Source organism: Aptenodytes forsteri, unplaced genomic scaffold, assembly GCF_000699145.1.
Source record: "Aptenodytes forsteri isolate BGI_AS27 unplaced genomic scaffold, ASM69914v1 Scaffold534, whole genome shotgun sequence".
Taxonomy (NCBI): Eukaryota; Metazoa; Chordata; class Aves; order Sphenisciformes; family Spheniscidae; genus Aptenodytes; species Aptenodytes forsteri.
The window spans coordinates 1,130,138-1,156,318 of record NW_008795712.1 but is presented as its reverse complement, the minus strand read 5'-3'; the positions used below and the strand labels follow the sequence as shown (position 1 = coordinate 1,156,318).

At 39.1% G+C, this 26,181-nt stretch overlaps 1 protein-coding gene across 1 annotated transcript in view; it reads left to right on the top strand.

Moving 5' to 3' along the window:
* The window catches only part of KIF13B (kinesin family member 13B), a 128,545-nt gene that overhangs the window by 69,283 nt on the left and 33,081 nt on the right, over window positions 1-26,181 (top strand). The window contains exons 13-31 of the mRNA XM_019473179.1: window positions 807-937; window positions 1,984-2,070; window positions 3,070-3,260; window positions 4,101-4,311; window positions 5,433-5,595; window positions 6,631-6,777; window positions 7,245-7,394; window positions 8,076-8,204; window positions 9,790-9,960; window positions 10,906-11,063; window positions 12,701-12,833; window positions 13,839-13,985; window positions 16,987-17,016; window positions 18,900-18,999; window positions 19,336-19,462; window positions 21,010-21,065; window positions 22,394-22,518; window positions 23,655-23,831; window positions 25,406-25,498. Of these exons, the coding sequence (XP_019328724.1) occupies window positions 807-937; window positions 1,984-2,070; window positions 3,070-3,260; window positions 4,101-4,311; window positions 5,433-5,595; window positions 6,631-6,777; window positions 7,245-7,394; window positions 8,076-8,204; window positions 9,790-9,960; window positions 10,906-11,063; window positions 12,701-12,833; window positions 13,839-13,985; window positions 16,987-17,016; window positions 18,900-18,999; window positions 19,336-19,462; window positions 21,010-21,065; window positions 22,394-22,518; window positions 23,655-23,831; window positions 25,406-25,498 (2,526 nt within the window). The remainder of the gene's footprint in view (window positions 1-806; window positions 938-1,983; window positions 2,071-3,069; window positions 3,261-4,100; window positions 4,312-5,432; window positions 5,596-6,630; window positions 6,778-7,244; window positions 7,395-8,075; window positions 8,205-9,789; window positions 9,961-10,905; window positions 11,064-12,700; window positions 12,834-13,838; window positions 13,986-16,986; window positions 17,017-18,899; window positions 19,000-19,335; window positions 19,463-21,009; window positions 21,066-22,393; window positions 22,519-23,654; window positions 23,832-25,405; window positions 25,499-26,181) is intronic.

Below are 26,181 nucleotides of genomic sequence, written 5' to 3'. Positions count from 1 at the left end.
TTTTCTAGAGAAAACCCTTTTGCATGGGGTAGGTTTTGTGTGTTTCAGTTAGCCTTTATCTCTTATTTTTTAATAATGTAAATTTGTTTTGTTGGTTGAGAATTTTGGTGTAGAAATCCCTGTGCTTTGAAATTGAAATTCTTTCGATAAAATGCCTTACACCTGTTTTGCCTAAAATTCTGATAAAATACTTGCTTCTCGGAGTAAATATCTTGCGCACATTCTCTTCAGTGCTGACCTGCATATGTACTAGTTCTTATAAGCACCAAAGAACAACTTGATCTGACTTATCTAAGCTGTTGTAGCTGTTCCTCAAAAATTGCTCAGATATGCCTAAAAAAGAAATGGATGAACTGGGGCGTGTGTGGAGTGATCCTTCCTCTGCCATATCACCCATGCCTTGAGTGCTTCAGGAATTTCCTAAGCCGTTGGATGATCTAGATGGAACCTGTGTAATAGCCATGGGTCTAACCGCTGTGAACCTGTCTTAATTCCTCTTCGAACTCCTTTATACTTTTGGCATTTACAACATCCCGAGGCACTGAATTCCACAATTAAGTTATAGAAACCTCTTCATCTTCGGATTTAACTGTTGCCTGTAAATTTTCCTGAGTGCTCCCTATGTGTTACTGTAAGACAAAGCGAGGATTTGCTTGCAATGTTTCATTCTCCTTTTCCCTCTAAGGGAAGTATTGAACAGCTTTCGAATTTTGGGACTAGATGACAAGATATATCCAAGAGGAGAGTGGATGAGTTAGAACTAGTGAACTTCTGCAATCCATTGCTAACATCTTAATTTTTCCCAGGAGCACACGTTGATAGGCTCAGACAACTCTCAAGATATCCAGCTGTGCGGAATGGGAATTCTTCCTGAACACTGCATTATAGACATCACCCCAGAAGGACAGGTTATGTTAACACCTCAAAAAAATACTAGGTAAAGCAATAAAATACAGCTCCAGTTGTATAATAATTGTAGTTTTAGCTAGTATATTATGATTAGTGGTGCAAAAAGATAATTAAAAAAATGAACTTTTCCATGTAGTCTGAAGTAAGAAAATTCTACTGCTTGTATCCTGCTTTTACATTTTGTTTTAATTGTCATCAACCCCTCTGTCAGCTCATGTCTTTGGTTCTAAAGAGATTTCTCTCAGTGATGGTGTTTGTAGTCTAAGTTTTCAAAGAGAGGATAAGTAAATCGCATATGCTTTCAGCAAGTAGATACTCGCTGATTTGCAGCTGTGTAGATGTAACTCTATCAAAATTTGAATTAATTTTCTAGGAAATCTGTTGATATGCAAAGAGCTGCTGAAGCATTTGTTGCTTTATTTGATTAAGTAGCAGTACTTGAAAAGCAGATGGTATGTTTAAATTGATCACAAAATGACATGCATCGTCAGCATCTCCAATAATTTACTGTTAGATACACAAAATTCAAGAATTTCACTTTTACCCTGATTCGTAGCCGATCCTGCATTGAGCAGGAGCTTGGACTGGGTGAATTCCCTTCGAATTTCAGTTATTTTCAGACATAATCTGACTCTGAAATAAAAGTAGTTTCTGATTATTCTAATTGGTTTATTGTCTTTAAGCTATTTCTATAGCAAAGTTCTCTGTGTTATTCAAATGTTTCTATTTTGTGTCTGTATTTCAAAGCAGTGTGAAAAGTGTTTATTTCCAGTGACATCATCTTTTTTCAGGCCCCTCATTTTTAAGCTCTAATTATGCTCCCCAGACATAGCTGTCATAATATCTATCCAAAAGTAATGAACTTGATAAGCTTAAGAAATCAAAAGAAGCTGAGTTTGAGGAGTTTATAAAACAGCACAGGGTAGTTGAATGAAGTTTCTGGGGATATTTTGCCTGTTTGCAATCCATAAACCTGTTCTCCTACCTTAACTAGTTACAATAAAGAAAGTAGTACTGGAAAAAAAGCCAAGCCTTATATAGATGCATTTGCTTTTGATTTTTGCCTTTTCACAGGACATTCGTAAATGGTTCTGCTGTCATGTATCCTATCCAGCTACATCATGGAGACAGAATACTGTGGGGAAACAACCACTTCTTCAGGTACAAAAGATATTAAAGAAATTGTAAGTTTGCGCCAACTTTGTTTTATCTTAAGGTATAAGGAAAGATGACAGTGGAGCATTCAGGCTGCAGGAGGAGGTGATTTCTTTTTCACTGGGATTATAAAGGCAATGCTGATGTTTGGCTGTTCTTGAATGCTAGATGTCATAGCAACCGTGCATGATTTTAGTTTCAGGGCAACAGGTTGACTTCACTTCTTGTATTGTCAAGGGACTGTAACCTTGCTGATGAGGACCTTGCTGTAGTTATCAGTACTATTACCTCACTGAAGAGATTTAATTTTTGGGGTGATAACTTTAATGTGGTTCGGTACCACGTTAATATTAAGTTCCGCTCTTCCACAGTGAAAATATTACACCCACGCTCTGACTTGGATAGGTTGCCTTTTGGATTTTGCAGCCAAGGTGTTAGATTTTTGACCAATGTTATACAGTGATCTGGGTCTTACAAGGGCACTGTGTTCTCTGTTCCCTGGAATTCCAGCTCCAGCCATACCTGAGACCTTCCTGTATCAGACAGGATCACTGGCAGAAGTTTTCTGTGAAAGACTGTATTCTTGAAACCCTCTGTGTCTGGTCTGAAATACCTTAAAGATCAGTGGATTTAAATGATAATCTAAAACTTAATTGTTTTCTTTTATGCTTGAAAAAAGAATCCACATAAAAAGTGGGATATAATTTCATTATTGCCTCTAAATTATTTGGATATGGGACGACTGAAAAAATTCATGGTTATCTAAACTATATGATTAGTAATACCAGGTACTCTATTGTTAGAGTGTAGAATGGATCAGTTAGTTTGCCTTGAACTCCTCTGTTTACCCTGAGGAAAACGACACTCACAGGAGATCAGCAAATTTTGAAAGGGAAAAATCTACTGATTTGGATAATTACTTAATTTTAATAATCTTTGAAAGCAACCCTTTGTTTCAAAGCTGAGCAATTAATAGTTCTTTAAATATTTTCCTCTTACATAAAGGCTGAATTTGCCAAAGAAGAAAAAGAAGGCAGATCATGAAGATGAAGAGCGAGACAACTCTATGAAGTGCAGTAATAGCGTTGAGCAGCTGGACGCAGATGGAGACAATTCCAGTGAAGTGTCTAGTGAGATTAACTTCAGCTATGAATATGCCCAGATGGAAGTCACTATGAAGGCACTTGGTAGTAATGGTAAGAAGCAACAGAAATTATTGGAAATAGGTACAGAATATGAGGTTACATCTTCAGGGACTCTTAACCACAGACTTTTTCCCTTACAACTTCCTACTGGAGAATTCTTCTTGTAAATGACTCATCATAGCCATTTTAGCACTTGGGGGGGGGGGAAACCCACCACAGAATGTTTTGCTCGGCAGTTCTTGTTGAGGAGAAAGCCAAAAATGGAATATTGGTGGAACTGCAGCCTCAAATCAAAGTGTTTTCACTTTGTTGTTTATTTTTCTTGTGTTACGTCTCACTCGGGCATTAATTGTAGTGATTTCTATCTCTGAAACCATGTTCCTTAGTCTTTGTGGTCTTACGTAGCTGTCCCAGAATGGCGTTATTTTGGGAAACAGGAGGAAGGTTTTTTTTTTTCAGCTGGGTCTTTCCCTTTTCTCAATTCTCTTAAATCTTCCATTCAGTCTGTTCTGTAGATGTTTATTTTACGCCACAGTTCAGCAGCATTTTTTTAATATGCATTACAGCAAAAATATAATCTCTTCCTCCTTTTACGTGCTAACTGTGTATACTCGCTAGGACGTTCTTCACAATGGATTTCAGTGGCTACTGCAGTCCCTAACGTGGATAACTGCAGATATAGAATGGGGAAGGGAAGTACCGAATCATAGTAATCGTGCCTTGCCCAAGGTCATACAGCATATCTGTAGCAGAACGTGGGAAAGATCTCGTATTTCCGAGTCCGCTGTTTCTGCCCCATGTTCATTACGTGATTGTTTCCATTTAATTTTATGGTTACCAGGTATTTGACCCCCAGAAGTACTAGCTTCTTTGTTTTCAACATCTGCTTAGATCCAATGCAGTCAATCTTGCAAAGCCTGGAGCAGCAACACGAAGAGGAGAAGAGGTCTGCGCTTGAACGACAGAGGCTGATGTATGAACATGAACTGGAGCAATTGCGAAGGCGATTGTCGCCAGAGAAGCAGCATTTCCGCAGCATGGACAGGTTCTCCTTTCATTCTCCCAGCGCTCAGCAGCGGTTACGGCAGTGGGCGGAGGAGAGGTGGGTAATCAGATCTGACCATCAGGAGCGTTCATTTAAAGTTCTTCAGTGCTAGTGAATTTTGCAAGCTTTTTAACTGCATTACCCGCCTCTGCCAAATTTCTGAGAGGACTCCTGCAGGGAACTGGGGAGGACAGAGTGAAAATATTAGTCTAAGAACAATCAGACCTATAATGCTAGAAAAGGTGAGAAAGAATGAGTGTCTGCTTTGTTGTTAAGGAGAAACTCTATCCTGATCGGCAACAAATTTGACTAAAGATGAGGTGATTGCAAGAAATTTTGGGACTCCTATAGGAGTTTGTTCTTCTGTGGATCATGACTTGGCTGCTGGAAGGTTGTTTTTCCTCTTGATTCACATCCACCTGTCTGACCTGGGCAACCAGAAGAGTGCAGAAAGAAAAGGGAGTAAGAGGATGATACAAAGAATTTTGATCCAGAGCATTGCAAAAACTGTTTAGTAACCACAGAGGGGCCTCCTCCTAGGCAATTGCACTGCAGTTATTTACTTCAGCCTCTAAACAATCATTTCCAGTATTACTGTCAAAAAGAGCAGCTGCAGGAGGAAGATGAAACGAACCCTAAAACAGTTAGTATGGTCAAGACATTGTAACGACAAAATACAAATCTAATTTATATGGCTAGAGAAGCAACTTTTGAAATAGAAAATATTTGAGACAATCTAACAAGGTGTTAACTGCGTGTCTGGAATATTTTGTGGTGCCAGATTCCTGTGCTGCACAGCTGGCGCGCTCTCACACTTGCCAGGAAGGCTAGTGAGCAAGTGGGTCATGGTGTCTGAATAAATCTTTCTGTGTAAGATGGAACATCCACATCTGTGGTGGGGAAACTCTGGAATAAGCCACACAAGAGCTGTTTGGCAGATGCATGGAGAAGTCTCCAAAGCCAGCACTATGCTAATGTTTATACTGCTAAATTAATACAGATAATAATTTTTTAAATTTTTGCCCCAGAAAACGTGCAATTTAATTCACCCGATTTTTGTTTTAAAAAGCTGAATGTTAAGACTCCTTCCTGTCAAGTGATCATTTGTTTTGCACTCAGTTTCAATACTTGAATGCCATGATTTTTCCTGTCTCCCCCTCCAAATCCTGTTCTTTTAGAGAAGAAATGTTGACCCACAGCCTGAGAAAGCTGCGAGAGCAGATTGTTAAAGCGAATTTGTATGTGAGAGAAGCCAATTTTATTGGAGAGGAATTGGACAAGAGGACGGAGTATAAAGTTACCCTCCAGATCCCAGCTTCAAGCCTTAATGCGAACAGTAAGGTAAGGTAGCCCTAAAAGGAACTAAATCATTGTTCAGTAAGTTTGCCCCTTAGCGTTCATATTTGTCGTATTCTGACTTTAATGGTCTAGATAGTTTGCCAGTCTATTCGTGTGCATTAAACATGGTTCTGTTAGTGCATGCTGCATCCTTATCTTACTTTGTTACCATGAAACAGTGTGCTAGCTTACTGATCAACGTTATGGTGCAAGACCCTTCCACTGGTGTTGAAGTTCACGCTTGCTTCTGTTGCAGAGTGGTAAGATCTGTGCAGGTTAGGTAACCACTATTTCAAGTATTTACCATCACCTTGTGGACATTTGGCTTTACATCATCCTAGTGAGTTGAGAAAATGCTGTCAATCCCATTGTACAGGGAGGAACTGGAGCAGAGAGGATTTGGATGATTTGTTCCAGGCATCTTAGAAATTTTGGAAGGAGGGAATTGAACCCAGACTTCCATGTCTCAGGCTGGCTACCTAAGCTGGCTTATTATTTCTGTTCTTGAAGTCAGCTCATAATTTTGGTGATAGGCTGTCATTAGTACGGCAGATGTATTTTATTCCAGGATTAGAATTTTTATCAATTGCTTTAGAAGTTTCTGTCAGTTGCTTGTTTTTCTTGTAGTCTTCTGGCACATCTAGAAACGGGACGGTAAAGAGGATTAAGTGTCTGCACTAGCTGAAAGTTGCAGACAGTAGTAACCTTAGCTGGAACTCCAGGCCTCTGCTGTAACTTGAGGATATTTGTGAAATGCTTAAATGTTCCTATTTGTAACGGTTACGTAAGGTGAAAATCCACGGAAACCAGTGCCCGTAGCTGTGATTAGACTTCGCAGTTAAACTGAACAGGAATGTACTGTGACAGCCGAACTAAGAGTCTGTCACGCTTGAATTTGGTTGCTCAAGCTAGAATAAAAAAAGAACAAAATCCAAACTTTTCCAAAAGATGTTCTCAGGTTTTTTTATTGCTTTTAAACTATTTTTTTCATTGTTGTGACACAAATTCCTTATTGATATCTCTTTAATTTTTTTGCAGAGAGGCGCAATTCTCAGTGAGCCTGCTATTCAGGTGAGAAGGAAAGGGAAAGGCAAACAGATTTGGTCACTGGAAAAGCTGGAGAATCGACTGGTAGATATGAGGGATCTTTACCAGGAGTGGAAAGACTGTGAGGAAGACAACCCAGTAAGTAAGAATTACTCCAGTATTGTGCTGATAGAATTACATCCCTGTTAAATTTTGTTGTTTAAGTAGATGTTCGGGGCGGGGGGATATGCAAAGAGATAAGTTTTCCTGAGCCTTTGCTTTTCCTAGTACTTCAGCATTTCCTTGACCCTTATCTTGTCACTTTGGTCCTTGTTTGCATGCATGGTTTGGTGACCAAACCGAGCATACAATAAGAAGCAGTAAGTAAACACAACAGGAGTTGATGTTTGGGCTGACTTCTCTGAATCTGACAGCATTAAAGAGAACTTGCTGAGGACAGGCCTTATGCTCGGTCCAAAGTAAAATTCAAGCTTACATTCTTCTTGTGATCTAATCTAGCCTCCTGTTTGAGTCCATTTTTCTTTCATTAGGCTGGTTGTGCAACACTTTGAAAACTGTTTCATGAAGAGTTTGTTTTTCTTACATAATTCTGAATTTGATTGAAGGTGATGAGAGCTTACTTCAGGCGAGCTGATCCATTCTACGATGAGCAGGAAAACCACAGCCTTATCGGAGTAGCCAATGTTTTTCTTGAGTGCCTGTTCTATGATGTGAAGCTACAATATGCTGTTCCAATCATCAATCAGAAGGGAGAGGTTTGTCATTCTTCTATAATCTATCCGTACTCAATTGTTTAATTACAGCCTTGGATCTTATTGCCTGTATACAGTAGATATTTTCCAGTTTCGTGTGCACAAGCTCTTTGCTAACAATTTGGAATTATGCAAATCCCATAATACCTTACTAGAGTTGTTTAGACAGCTCTTTATCTCCCAGCGTAGTGATTGTGAAAGGAGAAAGCTTTGTGAGCACCTTTCTAAGTGAAGCAGCCCAAAATAAATACTTAGTAGAACACATATGAGCTATAGCTCCACTGGCTTTCACCGACTACCATCAAGAATAGGCTCTTAAATATATACTGTAAGAACAACTTCACAGGCAGCTAGAGCATACCAGGCAACATTCTCTGTGCTCTGCATCACATGTGCGCTTTGCAGACTCTATCTAGAGACTGGCGTGAAGGTGAGTGAGATTGCAGTATGCTGTTCCCAAAGTCACTCTAGTGGCTGATTTCAATGTTTTTACAACAAAGGCTCTGATTCTTGCTCCAAAGATTTCTTCATCTGGTGCAACAAGTGCACAGTGCAAAACAATAAAAAGGAATAAAATGTTGTCTGCTTACAGACTGGAAACAGCAGGAGTTGTAGTTACCTGAAAAGGGATGAACCTGTCACTGTTTCCTGGTACACAAGTAATTCTTAATCCTTTCTTATCAGGTATCAGGTCGTCTCCATGTTGAAGTTGTTCGAGTGAGTGGGGAGATAGACGACAGGTTAGTTGGAGGCGAGGATAGTCCAGACTGTTCAAATGAAAATGACACTCAGGAGAGAAAACTTGTCTGCCGGGTGAGTTCCAGATACATCCCACCCTCTGAGCAACCTTCTCTCTTTCCATCCCAAGTCTTAAAATAAAGAAGTCTCTGGTGCATTGGCTTCTGGATGTTAGATGTCTCTTTGTAACCTTGTGCGCCATGTTCGCTTCCAGTATTCAGCTACACAGGCAGAGTCCTGTCTTAAACTCATTGATTGACTATATGAAACTGTGTTGATGTTTCAGGATTTAAAAATAAGGCAAATAATTTAGCTGTACCTAATCATTCAGTTGTGTGTACAGAGTTTAATACTTCTGCTGTATTTGTTTTCATGGCCTTGTGTAAAGTCCTGGTGCCCAGGATTTGTCTTGAAGTGCTGCTGTGTGGTCTTTTCTCACAGTATTTTGTTTCTTGAGTGGCTGAAATAATACAAGAGAACTAGATGGGTTTTGTCCTTTCAATCTCCATGATTTTTTTTAAGTCTGCAAGGTATTCATTAAAACTATATTTATATGTATATGCATACAATCTTACCCCAGACAGTTTATTGCAGTCTTGGAAGACATGGAAGATGTGTGCACTAGGATTGGAGCTACAATATCTAATTCAAAAGGAGTCATAGAATCTGATATACTCCCGTTGTTCTGTGAATCATTCTCTCTCAATATTTCTCTCTAAATATTCAATATTTTGTGAAATATATGCAGTTGTGTTTATTATTGTTAATAATAAAAAGGAAGTTAGCAGGAAGGATTTACTAGCAGTTCTGTGTTGTAGTAAAATGCAAGATAGGCCAAGCTGCAGGTAAGAAAAGAGGGAGGCAAAAAGCACTAGAGGGAGTGGAACCCCAATTTTGCTGGCTTCTGGACATGAACAATTTGGGGGCAACTGTACTCTCTTTCACTTTTTATCCTGTCCCATAGAGCTCCGTGTGCTTGCAAGCAGTATGGGGCATTGTTGCAGGAAACATGTTCTTCTGAGGATCCTGAGTGGTGCTTTACCATAGGAGTCTAACTCGTCAGAACTTAATTTGACAAATGGCAAATAGAAGTTTATTAAATAATATGGTTAATATGATGGCTTTGTTTAGATCAAAATGTGTATTCGAAACATTTTGTTTCTATTTGGCCTTGATTTTGAAAAAGAGGGGACAGGCTATTTTTGTATTGTTGGGGTTGTTTTTGTATTGTTTCTTAGCATCAAAGAATAAGGACAAGTAGTATCTTCAGACAAGGATTTTGCAGAATAAAGGAGCCAGTTTTTGTATAAGTATGAATTTTTTTATTGTATTTCTCTTCAGTTATAAAGTTTTTGGTGCATCTCACCATTAAAAAATACTAAAAAGTTTTGGTGTGTTTGTAAAATTCATACAGCTTTCACTCCCAAGAAGTATGTGCCTGGTGACATCTAGTGGCGATGTTCAGGTGATGCACTCAAAATATTGTCTCCAACGTATATCAGTGCAGAAATTCGTATTTTGTAAAGTTTTTTGTTTTGCTCCTTTCTTTTTTTGTTATCCTTTGCGGTGAAACAGAATAACATTGTTCTAACAGAACATATTTTTAACTCTATGCCTAATGAATAAGTGCTTTTTCTTTGTTTCTTATGTCTTTTTCTAGATTAAAATACTTCAGGCTACAGGTTTGCCACAGCACCTCTCCAACTTTGTGTTCTGCAAATACACGTTCTGGGATCAGCTGGAGCCAGTTAGTGTTGCACCTGAGGTGGATTCTTCCTTATCTTCCATCAGCAAGGAGCCACGGTGCATGGTTGTCTTCGATCACTGCAATGTAAATTTTTTTCTATTTTATTAATGAAACTGTAGGCAGAAAAAGCAGGTTTATGCTTGAGCAACAGTTGCCTCTTTGCTCTCATTATTGTACTTTGTGAGGCTGATACCCTAATTCCATTTTTAATAAGAACTTGAAACATCTTCAGAGTCCATATACGTTTGATTATACTATGCTGTTCACTTGTACAAAAATCACAGAAGGTGAAGAAGCGGATTAATAAAGGAAAGCAATCTGTTCAGCAGAGAGACTTACGTTGGAGTTTACCCACAGTAAAAATGCTGCTGAGTGTGAATGGGAGAGTGATACTCACCTGAGTACATTTGATGTCCATATCTGAGCTGATCACTCAACACTGATGTAGTGGAGAGAAATGTCCCAGTCCTGGGACATGATGCGTGTTATCCTAATGCAGATGTTGAAATTAGGTTGCGTATCTTAGAACAGACTATTTCCTCCTATTGACTTTCAAGCAACTGTCTGAGTGGAGGCATCTTTAATAGACATAACTAAAGTCAGCTTAGATGAATGCCAGCCAATCACCTGAGTTGTCATCTTGATCTTTTTATCATTTGTTATTGCACTGAGCAATTTATTCCACTTATCATTTGTAAATAGATATAACACCTTCTGATGAGTTTCGATTTTCTGATTCTGAACATTAGAACGTGATTTTTTTTTTTTTTTGAACCATTGGATCAGGACTTAGAACAGCATGTGGTCATTTTTCAGCTCTTTATAGACTTTAATCTTCAGTAAATCACGTATCTTTGCTTTGCTTCCTGATTTTACAATCTGAGGTGACAGTTCTTCCTTTCCTCTATATTGTGTCTTGGGGACCAGGGTGACTTTACTACATGCTTATATGAAAGTCAAGACAGTAAATCTCTAAGCCTAAGTCATTGTGTAGTCACAGTCATCAACCCATTTGTTGCTTACATCCAGGAAGTTTCTGTAAATATTTCCGAAGACTTCATGGAACATCTTTACGACGGTGCTTTGGCAATTGAAGTGTATGGGCACAAGCAGAGTGGTGACCGCAAAAATCCAGCCCTGTGGGATTTGGGAATAATTCAAGCCAAAACACGCAGCCTTCGTGACAGGTAAATATGGAAAATAGATCCTTGGTTTAGAATTTTGGAAAAATCACTGTCTTTGGTGCCCAATTTTGAAGCAGGTTTGGGATAAGTAGTCAAATTTTGAACTGAAAACAAGTGAACATGTGTTTGAGGCTGTATCTATTAGACTATTATAAATAGACTCTGTCTATTGGAAAAACACCATGCGATATGTCAGTAGGCCTTAAAAAGTCAAAGAGGAGAAATGCCCATCGCTGTTTCAAATTATAAGTGGTAAAAGTTGAAAGACTTTGAAGTCCCTTTTATTTACAATCATAGAATCATAGAATCATTGAGGTTGGAAAAGACCTCCAAGATCATCGAGTCCAACCGTCGACCCAACACCCCCATGCCCACTAAACCATGTCCCTAAGCACCTCATCTACATGTCTTTTAAGTACCTCCAGGGATGGGGACTCAACCACTTCCCTGGGCAGCCTGCTCCAATGTTTAACCACTCTTTCAGTAAAGACATTTTTCCTCACATCCAATCTAAACCTCCCCTGGTGCAACTTGAGGCCATTTCCTCTCGTCCTGTCACTTGTTACTTGGGAGAAGAGACCGACCCCCACCTCACTACAACCTCCTTTCAGGTAGTTGTAGATTTAGTGCATACTCACTCAAGTGCATAAGTAGTGTTTTACAAAAGAGCAAGCTGATTATTTTCCTTTATATTGTTATGCTAGTCTGCGCCAGAAAGAGCTATCAAGTCTAAAACAGTAAGATGGTTGTTCTGACTGTGCGCTGATATATTTATTCAAGGTCTGACTCCAATTCATTTTTGGCCATGAAATGTCATCACTGTAATGCTTCCATTGGAAGAGCTATATTGCTAATTACTTCAATTGGAGTAAATATGCAACAGTATGGTAGTTTAGACTGAAGGGGGTTGCTTATTTGCTGGCAGCCGTTTGTTTGTCCCCAAAGCAAGCTCAGTAGCATTTTCTGAAATGTAAGTTGGTTTGCCTCTCCAATTAGAAGGCAGCTCTGCACCTTAATTTATTGGCAGTTATTTCCCTTTTTACTTCCAGCCTACGCTTGTGTTGAGCATGTTGAGTATTAAGCTATATATAGGGAAGTTTAAAAGAAAAGTCAGGAAAATATGGCAAAGAGGAGATGAAAAAAAGATGTTATAAAATAGTGAGTTATGTTTGGTAACTAAGTAATAAGTACCTCCTTCCTTTTTAATTTTGAGGTACTACGAAAGTGGCCATGTAAGCTCTTAGAAGAATTGGAGAGAAGGCAGTAGTATGATGAAGTTCAGGAAAGTGCCCTGAATCTTGAAAGCTTGTGAGACAATGTCGTATTTCATTCTGCTGTCTTCTGTATGAATCTGATTGCACTGACAACACTGGGCTTCTGTGGCAGTAGTCGAGACCAGAGCTTAAATGTTAGAACCCAGTGGAATTGGTTTTAATATTGGAATGAAGAAAAGGCTTATTTCTGATGTTTGACTGAAATAGTTGTCAGTAGAATTTATAAGCACTGCACAACTAGTAACACTATATAGTCACAAATGGTGCATCTATTTTGCATCTTCAATCTGCAGTCTGAGCTAATGCTTTGTATTTTCTTTCTTTTGGAAAAACAAAACAAAAACCAGCATTTGACATGTTTTGCAGGTGGAGTGAAGTAACCCGAAAAGTAGAACTCTGGGTTCAAATTCTAGAGCTGAATGAGAACGGGGAATACTGCCCAGTTGAGGTGACTCCTGCCAAGGATGTATGCACAGGAGGCATCTTCCAGCTCAGACAGGTAAGGTGGCACGTACAGGAAAAAAAAAGCCTGCGGAAAGCTAAGAAGTTTCTGTTTTGTATGGTAAAGGGATGGTGTCCAAGGAACCGTCAAGCTTAGACACAAAATATGATACTGTGTAAAACAGACGTGAAGTGGAAGAAAGTGGAGTCCCTCTGTGTTTTGTGAAACTGCCAGCGTGCATGAACTCAGATGTAAAGGTGATCGAAGGCTTACCTGTAATCTTTTTGCTATGTTCTGATCCCTGTTCTGTGACAGCAGCTGGTAGAAAGAACATCAGTCTCGACTGAACTTCATTATTTTTTAAAGAGGTCCAGAGTTCCCCTTTATTTGATCCTTTCAGCCAACCACTCCTTTGTTCTTTGGATTCTACACACATTAAATTGTTAATGCTTAACTGAGTAGTTAACATTTTTAAGTGATAAGCTATTGCCCAGAGAACACTAGGAATTAGTTAAAGTTAGATACAGGCTGCACCTCTGAACTCCCCAACTCCTTTGATTTTTTTTTTTTTTTAAGTTGTTATTTTTTTCCCTATGGGTTTTACTGAAGAACAGTTACTTTGCTGGATTGATAACATCAGTGGGTAAGAATTTTCAGTCAAGGAGACCAGAGTCAGGAAGAGTTGACTGAAATTCCAGTAGCTCAGCAAATTAGACTATTTTCTTTCCTCTTTTGTAGGTGGGGAAGAGATCCTATTTTCTGCCTTCAGAAGTATTAAAAATAAAATCCTATAAGCGTGTGTTTTGGAAACCCTCCAGAAAAGCAAACTGAGGAGTTGCTGAATGCTGAACTTTTTTTTCTGTAAATACATAAATCCTTGCAACAGAAGGGGTACCTCTTGAACACTAGGTCGTTGAGATTCCAGTACTCACCACTTTGTTCTTCACAAAATAAAAATACAACATTGCTTGCAAATGACTGCCAGTAGAGGTCTCTCTGTCGTTAAGCTTTCAGCATTTTATATTGTTTTTTCAAAGCATTTCAAATTGTTCTTTTGGGCAGGGGCAATCTCGACGAATTCAGGTTGAAGTGAGATCTGTACAGGAATCTGGGACCTTGCCACTGATGGAGGAATCAATATTATCTGTTGGAATTGGCTGTGTTCAAATAAAACATGTCAAGTCACAAAAAGTACCTGAAAATTATCAGGTAAGAGTCTGAATATTTCCTGTTAGCTGTGGCTATTTCCAAGACATGTAAAAGCATAAAGTGATGTCCTAAGTTTGTTGCAGTTGGAGGCAACTCCATTTGTTTCAAGTTTTAGCTTAGTTCGGGGGGATATTTTTTGAACCTAGTTCTTAAACGCATAAAGCAATGTCAGGAAGGATTGTCAGGATTGGGCGGTGGGTGGTTTTAGGGATTATTCAGGATAGTTTAAATCTAAACCTCTGTCTTTCAGAAAGTGTTGTGGACGATCTTCCTCTTAATCAAAAATCACTTTCCATGGCAAAAATAATATTTGTAAGACTATCTTCTGTGTCTCTTCTGGTTTTGGTTTGGTTTTTTTAAACCAGCGCAGTCTTAACACACCATTCAAAGAAGAAGAGAAAATGCCAAAGTTCCTAAAATTCATTAGGAGTTTGTCCAGTAGATTTTACCTCAAATATTAGATATGGCAGCAATTTTAAGTAAGTATTCAAATTAAAATAAATCAGTGGAACATATTCAAATAGTGTTGAGTTACAAATGTTAGAATTTTATATGAGCCAGTTGTTGGCCCATAGTGTACGTTGGCCAGTTGTTTGGCAACCTCAGAAGCACTGCATCTCATCTTAAACTGCAAGTATATCGATCTGTTTTTAGGGATTGTCTTCTTGCAATCCTTCTATCAGTTTCTAGCGCAGTTTGGCTTTTTCCCCCAACAGCTAAATTAGAATTTAGTCACTCCTCTGAGTTAGCAAGCTAAAATCTGGTGCAACAGAACAAGTAAGTCCAGAGACTTGCTTGATTAGCTGCCCTTGCTTGAGACAAAGCCAACTAAATGTCAAGTACTTTTTTGGACATCTCCCAGCTTTCCATAATGTTTATCCTGTTGACAGAGTATGATTCAATGCGTGTCTGCTCCCTTTTTTTGCTTAATCAGTATTGTTTTTCCCTTTGATGTCTGAAGTAGTTGGGTTTTTGTTGTCTCCTAACCTTAGCAAGCCTTTGCCCCTTCTGCGTCAGGAGCACAAAAAGGGAATTTTTTTCTGCTTTTGCAGAAATCTCACTTTTCAGCAGTATCCTAGGCAGATTATTGCTTTTATTCTCCATCATGCTTCTGCTACTGACTCTGCCTGCAGGCTCTCTAGCTGCCTTTCCATCACAGCAGTCCCCGATACCCACATCCTATGGAGCAAGTAAACTGTTGTTTCTCTCCTAGTCCTGAACGGAGCAAGTTTCTTAAGAGATGCTTCTCTCTTGAGACAGAATGATTGATTCTTGCAAATTTTACTTGAAAGCCGTTACACACCCACAACATACACATGCACCTCGAATACTGTGTTCAGTTTTGGGCCCCTCACTACAAGAAGGACGTTGAGGTGCTGGAGCGTGTCCAGAGAAGGGCAACAAGGCTGGTGAGGGGTCTGGAGAACAAGTCTGATGAGGAGCGGCTGAGGGAACTGGGGTTGTTTAGCCTGGAGAAAAGGAGGCTGAGGGGAGACCTCATCGCTCTCTGCAACTCCCTGAAAGGAGGTTGTAGCGAGGTGGGTGTCGGTCTCTTCTCCCAAGTAACAAGCGATAGGACGAGAGGAAACGGCCTCAAGTTGTGCCAGGGGAGGTTTAGATTGGATGTGAGGAAAAATGTCTTTACTGAAAGAGTGGTGAAACATTGGACCAGGCTGCCCAGGGAAGTGGTGGAGTCCCCATCCCTGGAGGTATTTAAAAGACGTGTAGATGAGGCACTTAGGGACATGGTTTAGTGGGCATGGTGGTGTTGGGTTGACGGTTGGACTCGATGATCTTGGAGGTCTTTTCCAACCTCAATGATTCTATGATTCTATGCCCCTTTTAGCCTGTTTCATAAGGGGACAAGTCCCAGGTGAGCGTCCTGTCTGTCTCACCCTGTTTCTTCCCCAGTGAATTTCTGATCTGTTGTCCAGTTTCAACCATATCCAACAGAGCTGGCAATCCACAAAATACTAAGTTCTTTTGAGAAGAAAGACTTAAGCTCCGCTTGAGAGAGACTAGTGAGTTGTGTCTGATACTGAACCCACGTGGGAAAGGGCTATAATGCTTTATTAGTCCTGTTGCTTACAATAGCCTTCTGACTTGAACACCTGGATTTTTAGTCCCCTTATTAGCATTTCTCTATCTCAAGTATATCGCTATCTATGGAATGTGAAAGATTTTCTAAAGACCTTGAACTAAGAAAATGCCTCTTCTATATGGCTTTTTAATTTTAGCTTAGCTAAGTTTTTGCTTTCATGACTAAGATACAAAAGTAGACTCCAGTGGCTTGTTACTACTTAAATAGATAAGTAAGAACTCAGGGAGGACTGGAGTCCTCATTGCTTTTCCATTCACTGTGCAGGAGTGGCAGTTGTGCTTACGCTCATTGCAAGTGGCTCTGCTTGTGATGCATATCGAGAATGAAAGGTGGCGTCTCCCATCAGAAAATAATGGAAATCAAAATGTCGAAGGTCTACATTGCAACTCCTGGTGTGGCAGACAGTTATTCTAACTCCCTAACAATTGGCTTAGGTGTTTACAACTTTACTCCTCTAAACGTTGCAGCAAACTTACCTCGAATCCTTTATATCAGACTTTGATTTTCAGTGCTTGCTGTAACATTCATACTTAACTCTTACAGGTAAAACAGCACATTTTTCTTTGCTGTCCAGGATCAACAGGTTTCAAGTTGTTTCGCTATAACTGCTGTTTATTTCTGAGGACAATTTAGGTATTCCACCTTCTTCCAGCTATAAAGAATTCTAATAGCTATATTTCTGTGACATTTTTCCATTATAATTGTTGGATTATTTTAGTTTGTGTTTAGACCAGCTGATAGCAGCAAATCTTTGGGATGGAAATGTGGTTTAATTCTATGATTTTGCCATTGCTAAGCTCAGACTGCTAATACTGCTTAAAACAGTTACAGCTTTTGCATTCGATGTGTTTCCTGCTACCAAAAAAATTTAATGATGTGGTTTTGCATGTTTTGGCCTAGGAAGAAGAGGATGAAATGGACAGTTATCAGGTAAAAATTTTGAATGCTCTCTTTTTACAAACTCAGATATTTTCAGATTAAAACACATTAGAGGAGGATCAGCATTTTATGTGTGCTGTACTGGTTGGATGTGCAGAGAGCCTGTCTTCTGAAGAGACTGAAAGCTTAAGAATTGCATAGACTGTTCTGCTACAAAGCCACATGGTGGATTAGAGAGGTGGAAGAGACAGAACAAGAACAAGGTGCCTTGATGTGTATTTCCAAAACAAGATCCAATTGCTTTTTGGTTTTGGTGTTTTGGGGGAAGGAGTCTTCCTTCTTGACAAACTATGGTTAGATTGAGATTGTCCTCATTAAGAACAAGAGGAGGCATGGCAGTGTTGAAAGATGCAGTCAAAATACTTCATGCTGTTTCATATTATGAATGTGCTGTGTGTATGAGTGCTGGAGTATACTGCATAGTAATCAAACCTTGGGCAAGCAAGGGGGATTCTGTTCCTGGAGCCCTAAGACAGCAGTGGTAAAACTACTGAAATCAGCACACTATTTTTTTGTATGTAATGTCACAGTAACGTGAGCCTTAAAGGGGAACTGATGAGGTACAATATCTGTGATACATTTTTCATCTTCTTGTGAATAACTTTAACAAAAGCACATCGTCATCATTATAGATCTCAACTTTGTATAATGCGAGCAACCAGAGATTTAGGTTTAATGCTCTCTGACAGATTCCGGCATGCTTGTAGGCATCTGCGGGCAAGTAATACAACTGTAGTTTATAGTCTTGCATCCACGAATTTTTCTTGACAAAGTATTTGTTATAGTTTGATGTGGAATGAATCTGAACTGCTGTTGCCATAAAAGAGGCTTGCCTGAAGGCATCCCAGAGCTGATAGCCCATCTTTGTGGCACCCAACATGCTGCATGTAGATGATCGTTCATTTCTGGCCATTTCTACACCAGAGACAAATGAACTGAATGTTCTTAAGGATACTGAGGTGGTTTTTTTGAAGGACATGAGCACTTAAGAAAAAGTATTTTTAAAGGCTCCATTGCAAATGCCGTAACTAGGGACAGTGGCATGATGCGGGGCAGGGATGGATTCCTAATATGAGGCTGCTAAACACTAAGCATGAATGGTGAGTCATGGATAAGGACTGGGGTTTCCAGCTTTGCCACAAGGTAGTGGTTAGTGAGTTTTAGACTAGTCTGGGGGCAAAGAAGATGTAAAAAGTGAAGCTTGTTCAGCTGGGTAGTACAGAATAACAGCTACAGAAAGAGATGCCTCAGGCTGGCAAGCAAAAATACTTCCAATAAGATGTGGAAAGTTAAGGGTTTGGACCTGTGAAGAAAGGCTAAGAGAGCTGAGGTTGTTTAGCCTCAAGGAGAAGTGGAGGCTCAGGCTGTATCTTGTCAATGTATGTAAATGGGAAGGAGTAAAGAAGACAGAGCCACGCTCTTCTCGGTGGTATCCAGTGAAAGGACAAGAGGCAATGAGTCTCCACTTCAACATAAGAAACTTTTTTTAATTTTTTTTTTTTTTTTAAACCGTGGTGGTGGAACAGGTTGCCCAGAGAGGTTGTGGACTTTCCATCCTTGGAGATATTAAAATCCCAACTGGACACAGCCCTGAGCAAGCTGCTGTAGTTGACCTTGCTTTGGGCACAGGGCGGGGTTGGACTAGACAATCTCCGGAGGTCACTTCCAACCTCAGCTATTCTGTGTTTCTGTTGTCCTGTGCAAAAGAAAATAATAGAGAAGAGCTAAGTGATTTCTTGGAGGTCTACTCCGTCTTTCTTATCTGCTTCTTGGGTACAGGATGAGCAGAAGGGTTGAGGAAATGTGTAAGCCACAACTAGGAAACATTGGCTTTCCTGGGTCGATATTTAACATGGCTACTTTCCTCTTTACAGGATAGGGATTTGGAGAGGCTCCGTCGGAAATGGCTGTGTGCCTTAACAAAGCGTCAGGAGTATCTTGATCAGCAATTGCAAAAACTCGTTGGGAAGCCTGGTAAGCCAAATACTATTAAAGGTAACAATAGTGATAGGTTGAGACACATGTGCACACACTGTTTATCTTAATGTATTGTAAAATTTAGAAAAGAAGTTAATGGAGAGTTGAATCTCTGAACTCACCAGTAATTTGCTTTCAGTGAAACTACAGTTAGAGAAGCCTATATAAAATTGTTTGTTGTTCTTGTATACTGTGTGTTTCTTCTTCGTGTGCTGAATTTCTGAGCAGAGTGGATTTTATTCTATTACGGATAGTATAAGATCATCGACGTGTGATAAAGGCACTGAGTAAGAAATGCTCTCTATTGTCCTGACTGACATCCTGCTTCTCCAGATAAAACAGAAGATGATGCAGATCGGGAGGCACAGCTTTTAGAGATGAGGCTAACACTCACTGAAGAAAGGAATGCTGTAATGGTTCCTTCTGCTGGCAGTGGGATCCCTGGAGCTCCAGCGGAGTGGTAGGAACATACATTGCCATATGCAAGAACGAATGTAAAGATGATGCATGGTCTGTTCTTGCCTTGGATTGTTGCCATTTTTTGCTTTCCTTAATCTGGCCTCTGTATACTGTATGAGCAAAGTTGTTAAAATTGGGCCTCTTGCTTAAATTATTTTATTAGGCTGTGTATCTGAAATCCAGAAATGCTATTTAGTAAACGATACTATTATTGATCAGAGTGTAATTATGACCTTCTGAAAAAACAGAATCAATATTTATTACCGCTGCACTTACCATTTAAAAAAATTAGCTAATATGTTAATTACCTAGTTCATTCACTTAAAAGGCTGCTCCGTCATAATAAAAGTGCATCTACAGGAGCATTTTGTTGCGCTCCTGGTTTGAGTGCAAAGTCTGTTTAGTCAGCAAGTGTTCCATGTAATTTTCTAAACATTAAAAATAGTAAACTACACTAGACTGAGATTGCCATACTGTAGCAGCTGAGTAACAACTGCAGATAAGGAAGCAAGGCTGTTTCACTTCAAACCTCTTGTCTTCAGTTGCTTTCAACTTTCAGAAATTTTTTTCTGAGCAAACCTCTAAATATTTATTGATGAAATTGGCTGTCATGGAGTTTTAAGCTGAAGTTTGTTAAAGCTAGTACTTCTGAAACATAAAAATGGCAAACGCTTTGTTGGAAACACGTCAAATTTCACATCAAAGTGTTTGACTAGGTTTGAAAACAGTGGAGCTGCAGGAAACTTACTTGAGGAAGAATCTGTTTTCAACACATTTGCGCCAGAGGAGATGTTCAGTATGATTCAAGCACTTTAGATATTACATAAGACTCCAGCCTGCTCGTGTTCACCACGAAGTTTATCAAGTCCAAGTTTGTCATGAGATGGCTACAGCCCTTTTTTACAGCTAAGATTGCAACAAGGAGTCTTAAAGTCTTTCATGCTTCATATTACATTTTTAGTATCTTATTAATGTTGTGTAGCTTAAAAGGGCTAGGCGACGGAATATTTAATTTTAAAAACAAAAAAACCACCACCTATGTTACCCCTTCTTCCATGATATGAGAGATGCCTTAAATGGCAGCTTTGACTCTTAAATATGTGTTTTCAAGAAAGAGTGATAACTGTGTAGTGTGGCAGCACTAATGTTAGTTTAAAAACGGACACTGGATTTTCTGATTCTCACTCTGCTGTCTTCACTGCCATCACTAATGCAGGGGGTTTTGCATTTAATAAATGTGTGTGTCAGGGTAAATAAACTTAATTTTGCTATTAGTATTTTAGAGGGAGAAAACATTTCTGAAAGCAGAGGTCAAAGAATATAATAATTCGAAGAGAGCTGGTATAAAAGAAATACCAATTTAGTTGAGTCTCTTGGAATCTGCAACAGTAAATTAAAATAAAGCTGTTTGCCAAGGTTATCAATGGTCTGGCTTAGAAATGCAGTTGTACTGAATGTAATATGCTGTGGGCTTGTATCATAAGGTACGTGTGCTGGGTAAATCTGCGTTAGTTTAAATGCCACCATTGTCCCTGTCTTACGTTTTAGGACTCCTGTGCCTGGTATGGAAACTCACATTCCTGTTATTTTCCTTGACTTGAATGGTATGTGTTTCTTAAAATGACAGAGTACTTTGAAACCAACTTGGTACAACCAATGACATTATAGAATCTAAGCAAGCTAATAAAATGAAGAAAAGCCTGGAATGGCAGGTAGATTAATTTGAGAGTGCACATTTTTGACTGAAACGTATTACTTAATGTTTCAAAATACACAGCATTATATATGGAAGGAACCGTAGGTTTTAAAAATCCCAATATTCTGCAGATATTTAATAAGTAAAATAGAAATAGTAAAATGAGTACACTTAAGGGAGTGAACAGCAAAAGCCAGCGTCAAATAAAAATTATTGCTGGGAATGTTCTTTCTGGGGTCTCACAAGGATATAGCACTGATGCTATATCCTATAATTTCTTTACTGATGACTTAGAAGAAAATGTGAAGTCACTGGTAATAACATTTGCATATCAAAAAAACCATAGCATGATAAGCCCAAGTTAGTTTTACAGAGTGCGATCGTATGTGTTTCTTTAAACAAGGTGTGTTTCAATACATCGAAATACAAGATCCAGTTTGGACAATGTATTTGGCAGATACTTCTACCAAAGATGGGAAATTGTAGCCGAGAAATCAGCAACCCCAAAGTAGTCCAGGGAGCCAACAGTGCCTAATCAGTTGAACAAATCCTTGTTAGGATGTTTAGAAGAGGGTTAACAGTTGGCTTAGAAGCATCAGGTGAGAGTGGGGAGGTGGCATGCTGCCTGGTGTGAGGAGGTCTTTGCTGCAATGCTGTTTACATTGATGGCTTGTTCACCTCAAAAAGCGCATTGATACATCAAATGGCTTCAGAGAGGAGCTAGTTAATAATTCATTCATGGTGAGGGACTGGAGCCAGAACAGGTTAAGCTTCTTCTCAAAAAACAGATTAAGGATTTGTTTAATCATGATCTAAAAGTACTGTATTTCTACTTTTTCAACGAGCAGCTTATCTTTATTTAAAAAAAAAAAACCAAACCCACAACACCTAACTAATGCCAAATGAGCAATGTACTCAGTATGATTGAGCAGTAGTGCTGAAAATACACCTGTGGGCAAGGAGAGGGTGTTTACAACTGGGGGAGATTCCGCACAATAGAGGACCTTATAAGGCACGCTTGAGTCTATGTCCCCAAATCTTTGTGCATGCTTTCTGTGTAGAAATGGGATTCTTTCTGAAGTGGAACAATGCGAGGAGCTTTTCTTATGTAGGTAGAGTTTAAGTAGCCAAGCTGGGAGTTTGTGATGAAAATGTGAATTCATGACTTGCCGGATGTTTTTAAAAAGGATAATTGCTTTGTGTCTCCTCACCTTCTGCATTCACTTTTGTTTCTAGCTGATGACTTCAGTTCCCAAGATAACCTTGATGACCCAGAAGCAGGTGGGTGGGATGCTACGCTTGTTGCAGAAGAGGAGGAGGAATTCTTTGAACTGCAGATTGTGAAGCATCATGATAGTGAGGTAAGCAGAGATGCAGACCATTATATTTAGTCTAGGTGTCTTTTAGTTGTTCTTTTTATATATTCAGATGTGAAAATAATGCATCAAAGAGGGCATACAAAGGGCAACGCTTGTTTCTTATATGACTGACTTTGTGTTTTCAGGGAATATTAGCTAGGAGTATAATCATGATTTGAAAAATAATAAAACTCAAGGATTTTCCTTCATCTAAATCCAAGCATTACAAAAGCTTGAGATTCTGAGTTCGTGTTTAAAAAAAAACAAAACAAAACCAAACCCCTGAGCAAATTAGAGTATGGAAGCCCCTAGCTGACAAACCAAACAATCTTAACTGTTGCTACGGTGAACACATTTACCTCTGCATTGTTACATTCATTATACTCCATTTTGCCACATAGCTCCTAGTTTCACAACTTTACAATTGTTGGTTTATAATTTTTGCTATTAGGTTTAGAATCTCTGATTTATTTTTTTACCTTAAAATTTTGCTCCTTACTTTGAAACTTATTTCTTTTTATATTTTTAGAGGAGCTTTATTCCTGATGGTTTGGGTAGGTTTTTTGTTCTGTTTTATTTTTAAAGCCTGGAAAGATGGCTACCAGGCTGTTTTTCTTACGGCTTTAAGACCCACCATTTAAATCTTCAGTAATACTTTATGTTTTAACATTCAGGAAGAGAAATTCCAGCTTTTGCTGTATTGCTAGAAATGTTTCAGCAAAGTTATTTCTCAGATACAGACGGGAGAGTTTATGTGGTGTGATGGAAGATTTTCACTGCAATCTCTGTTGCTCTCTGGTTTATGTTAATATGTTAGGCCAAATGGTCCTGTAGTTCTGCATATTTTATAATTTATTTGCAATGATCCTGGGTATCCAGAGATCTTTTTTTCAAGAGGAAATGTTCCAGAGTTTGAGCAAGTTGGCATTTTTAATCCCAACGTCGTCATTTGGCAAACTAATCTTGATTTTTAAATGGCCTCTTCTAAAGCGCAGGGATCTTTCTTCATAGGGAGTGAAATGGAGAAGTTGACTCTCAAAATTTATGTATTATGTATTTTTGTTAATTATGCTTAATTAATTACAGTTAATTATACACCTAATTATGCTTATTAGAGGATACATTTTTTTCCTTTGCAGGTGAAAGCAGAAGCCTCATGGGATTCCACAGTCCACGACTGTATCCAGCTCAGTAAAGGAACAGCAGCAGATGAAAGAGTTTACCTTATTGTGAGAGCCACTGTCCAGCTCAGCCATCCTGCAGAAATGCAATTAGTGTTGCGCAAGCGCATTTGTGTTAATGTGTATGGCAGACAGGTATATCTTTTATGATCCTTCACACTTTCACTCTCCCCCACGTTTATCACTACTTGAAGAGGGGAAGGCTGTGATTTGTGCAATATGCTGCTGCTATGACTCTTACTTTCTTTTATCTGCCTTTATCTCTGCCTGAATGGAAGCACCTTATCAATGGCATTTATCAAGACTTTAAGCTGCCGGGTAATTTTCATAGTATCTTTTATATTGTGGATGATAATGCAGCTTTTTTTTGAAGGCTCGAGTGCATCTAAGTATGAGAGAGTCGGTATTATTTGTATTAACTACTAAGTGCTTTATCCCCAATCACTGGAAAAAGTAGAAAGAGTTAACTTTTCATGAGCTTGGAGTTCATGTTTTGCAAAAACGGTGCATCAGAAGAAACTTGTGTGTTTCCCTACTCCTATAGTATGTTTGCACATTACTGCTAACCATTTCTATTTATGCATCCAGATATTTAGAGATAAACTAGCAATAGTTGGAGCAGAGGTCCCCTTGTGTAATTTGTCAAAGTTAATCACTCTTGGTCTTCTACGTTTTCCAATTGGCTTGTGCTCTTACGATAATGTGTAGGTGAGAGCAGGATGTTTGATAAACGGAAAGCAGAAGGTTGTCATTCCATTTGCAGCATCATGTCCTGAAAAATATTTAATTCTTGAGAAAGATGGCGAGGAAGAGTTTGTTCAGCATTGTCTCAGAATCCAGCTTCCCGTAGCAGTGATAATGACAAAGCAGAAAGCCTGAATTGTTATTCTGTTTGCACATCTGTAGTTAAAATCTGAAACAAGAGCAGAAGAGGTGTGGTCACACCCAGAAACCCTGTAGGCAACTCTAAACTGTTTTTAGTGCTAGGAATAGAAGAACTACAGTTCTTGGTGCTTTTTCTCAGAAAGGGAACAGTGAATTTTTTGTCATACAGAATGGAAGAGTGTATGCAGTAGATAAATTGAGCCTGCCAATAATTACAGTCGTGTTAAGTCTTCATCAGTTCTGTTTTCTACAGATTTAGTCAATGATGTTTTTTTACTTTTATTCGACACGGAATCTTTGGCTTGCTTGCTAGGTTTCTAAAAATCCTCGTCAATAACCTTTCCCGGGTGTTCGTCTCAGCAGCATCTTTGAATGACTCATCTCTGCATTAATTCAACAGTCCAGTTCTTAACCCTGCAAGGCGCCAAGTCAGCATAAACAATGACCATGCCCCCTTAAGTCATTCTTCATAACGATCTCTTTGGTCAAGAATTTAATGCCTGTACTTGTCGATATTCAAGACAAGTCACCTGGGGCTCTACCAAAAAAAAAAAACCAACCCACCTCTAGAAGTAGCAAATGCTTTGTGTGCCGGTTAAGCAGTCACCTTGCAATGAAGGAAGTTAATCCTTTCTCTGTGTCTAAAATACAGACAAGCAAATGATTTGTCTCCAAGTTAAAATCTTTGACTCGCACATATTTATTGGCTAGTCTCTTGGGTTTGGACTTCTTTCTTTGTAAACTATATTTACTTCAGTTGAAATATGTTAAACCGTGTTTTCCTTAAAGCAGGAAATATTTTCCTTTTCTTTGCCTCCCCACAGGGTTTTGCACAGAGTTTCCTCCGAAGAATGTCTCACCGAAGTTCCATTCCTGGCTGTGGTGTCACTTTTGAGATAGTCTCAAATATTCCAGAGGTGAATAAGAAATCAGAGTATCTGAAATTGGATAAGAGCCTCTAACTTTGATTTTTCCCTTATTTTGAGCATGCTAGCTCTTGCTGCTGCAAGCATAAACTATGGTTCTTATAAAAGATTAAGCATATTCCTTTACGTGCTGTGACTTAGCAGCAACCTATGTCTTACCAGTGTCACTATGTATTTTGTTGAGTGAGCATCTATTTGCTCAGGTCCTTGAAGAAACATTTTAAAGAGAGAGAAAAAGGGGGAGTAAAGATGGGTAGGTGAAGTGCCTAACGTAGGGAGCGTGAGAATATGTAAAAAATAACAAAGTGGCTTTTTCTAAGTAATGTCTTTATGCAACTCTTGATTCCTGAGCATGTTCGTAGTTAGATGCTAATCCTTTCCTTCCAAACAGATGCTCTGTCAGAGCACTTGTAAAAACATTAACACATGAAGAGCCAAAAGTCTGATTGCTGCCTGACTGTCTTTTATGTTCTGCTGTATTTAGCACTCTGTGTTGAAATGCTTCTCAAGCAATGTTCTGGTTTTTTTCTCGGAAGTCACTTGAAATTTTGTTTTCCTCACAGGATAGGTAACGCCCCGAATGTGTTTGAGCATTTTTTAATTACAAAATATCTGAATGCAGTCCTTTTGCTAATCTATGGCAGTCTCACTGTGAGACTCTCAACACTCCCCCC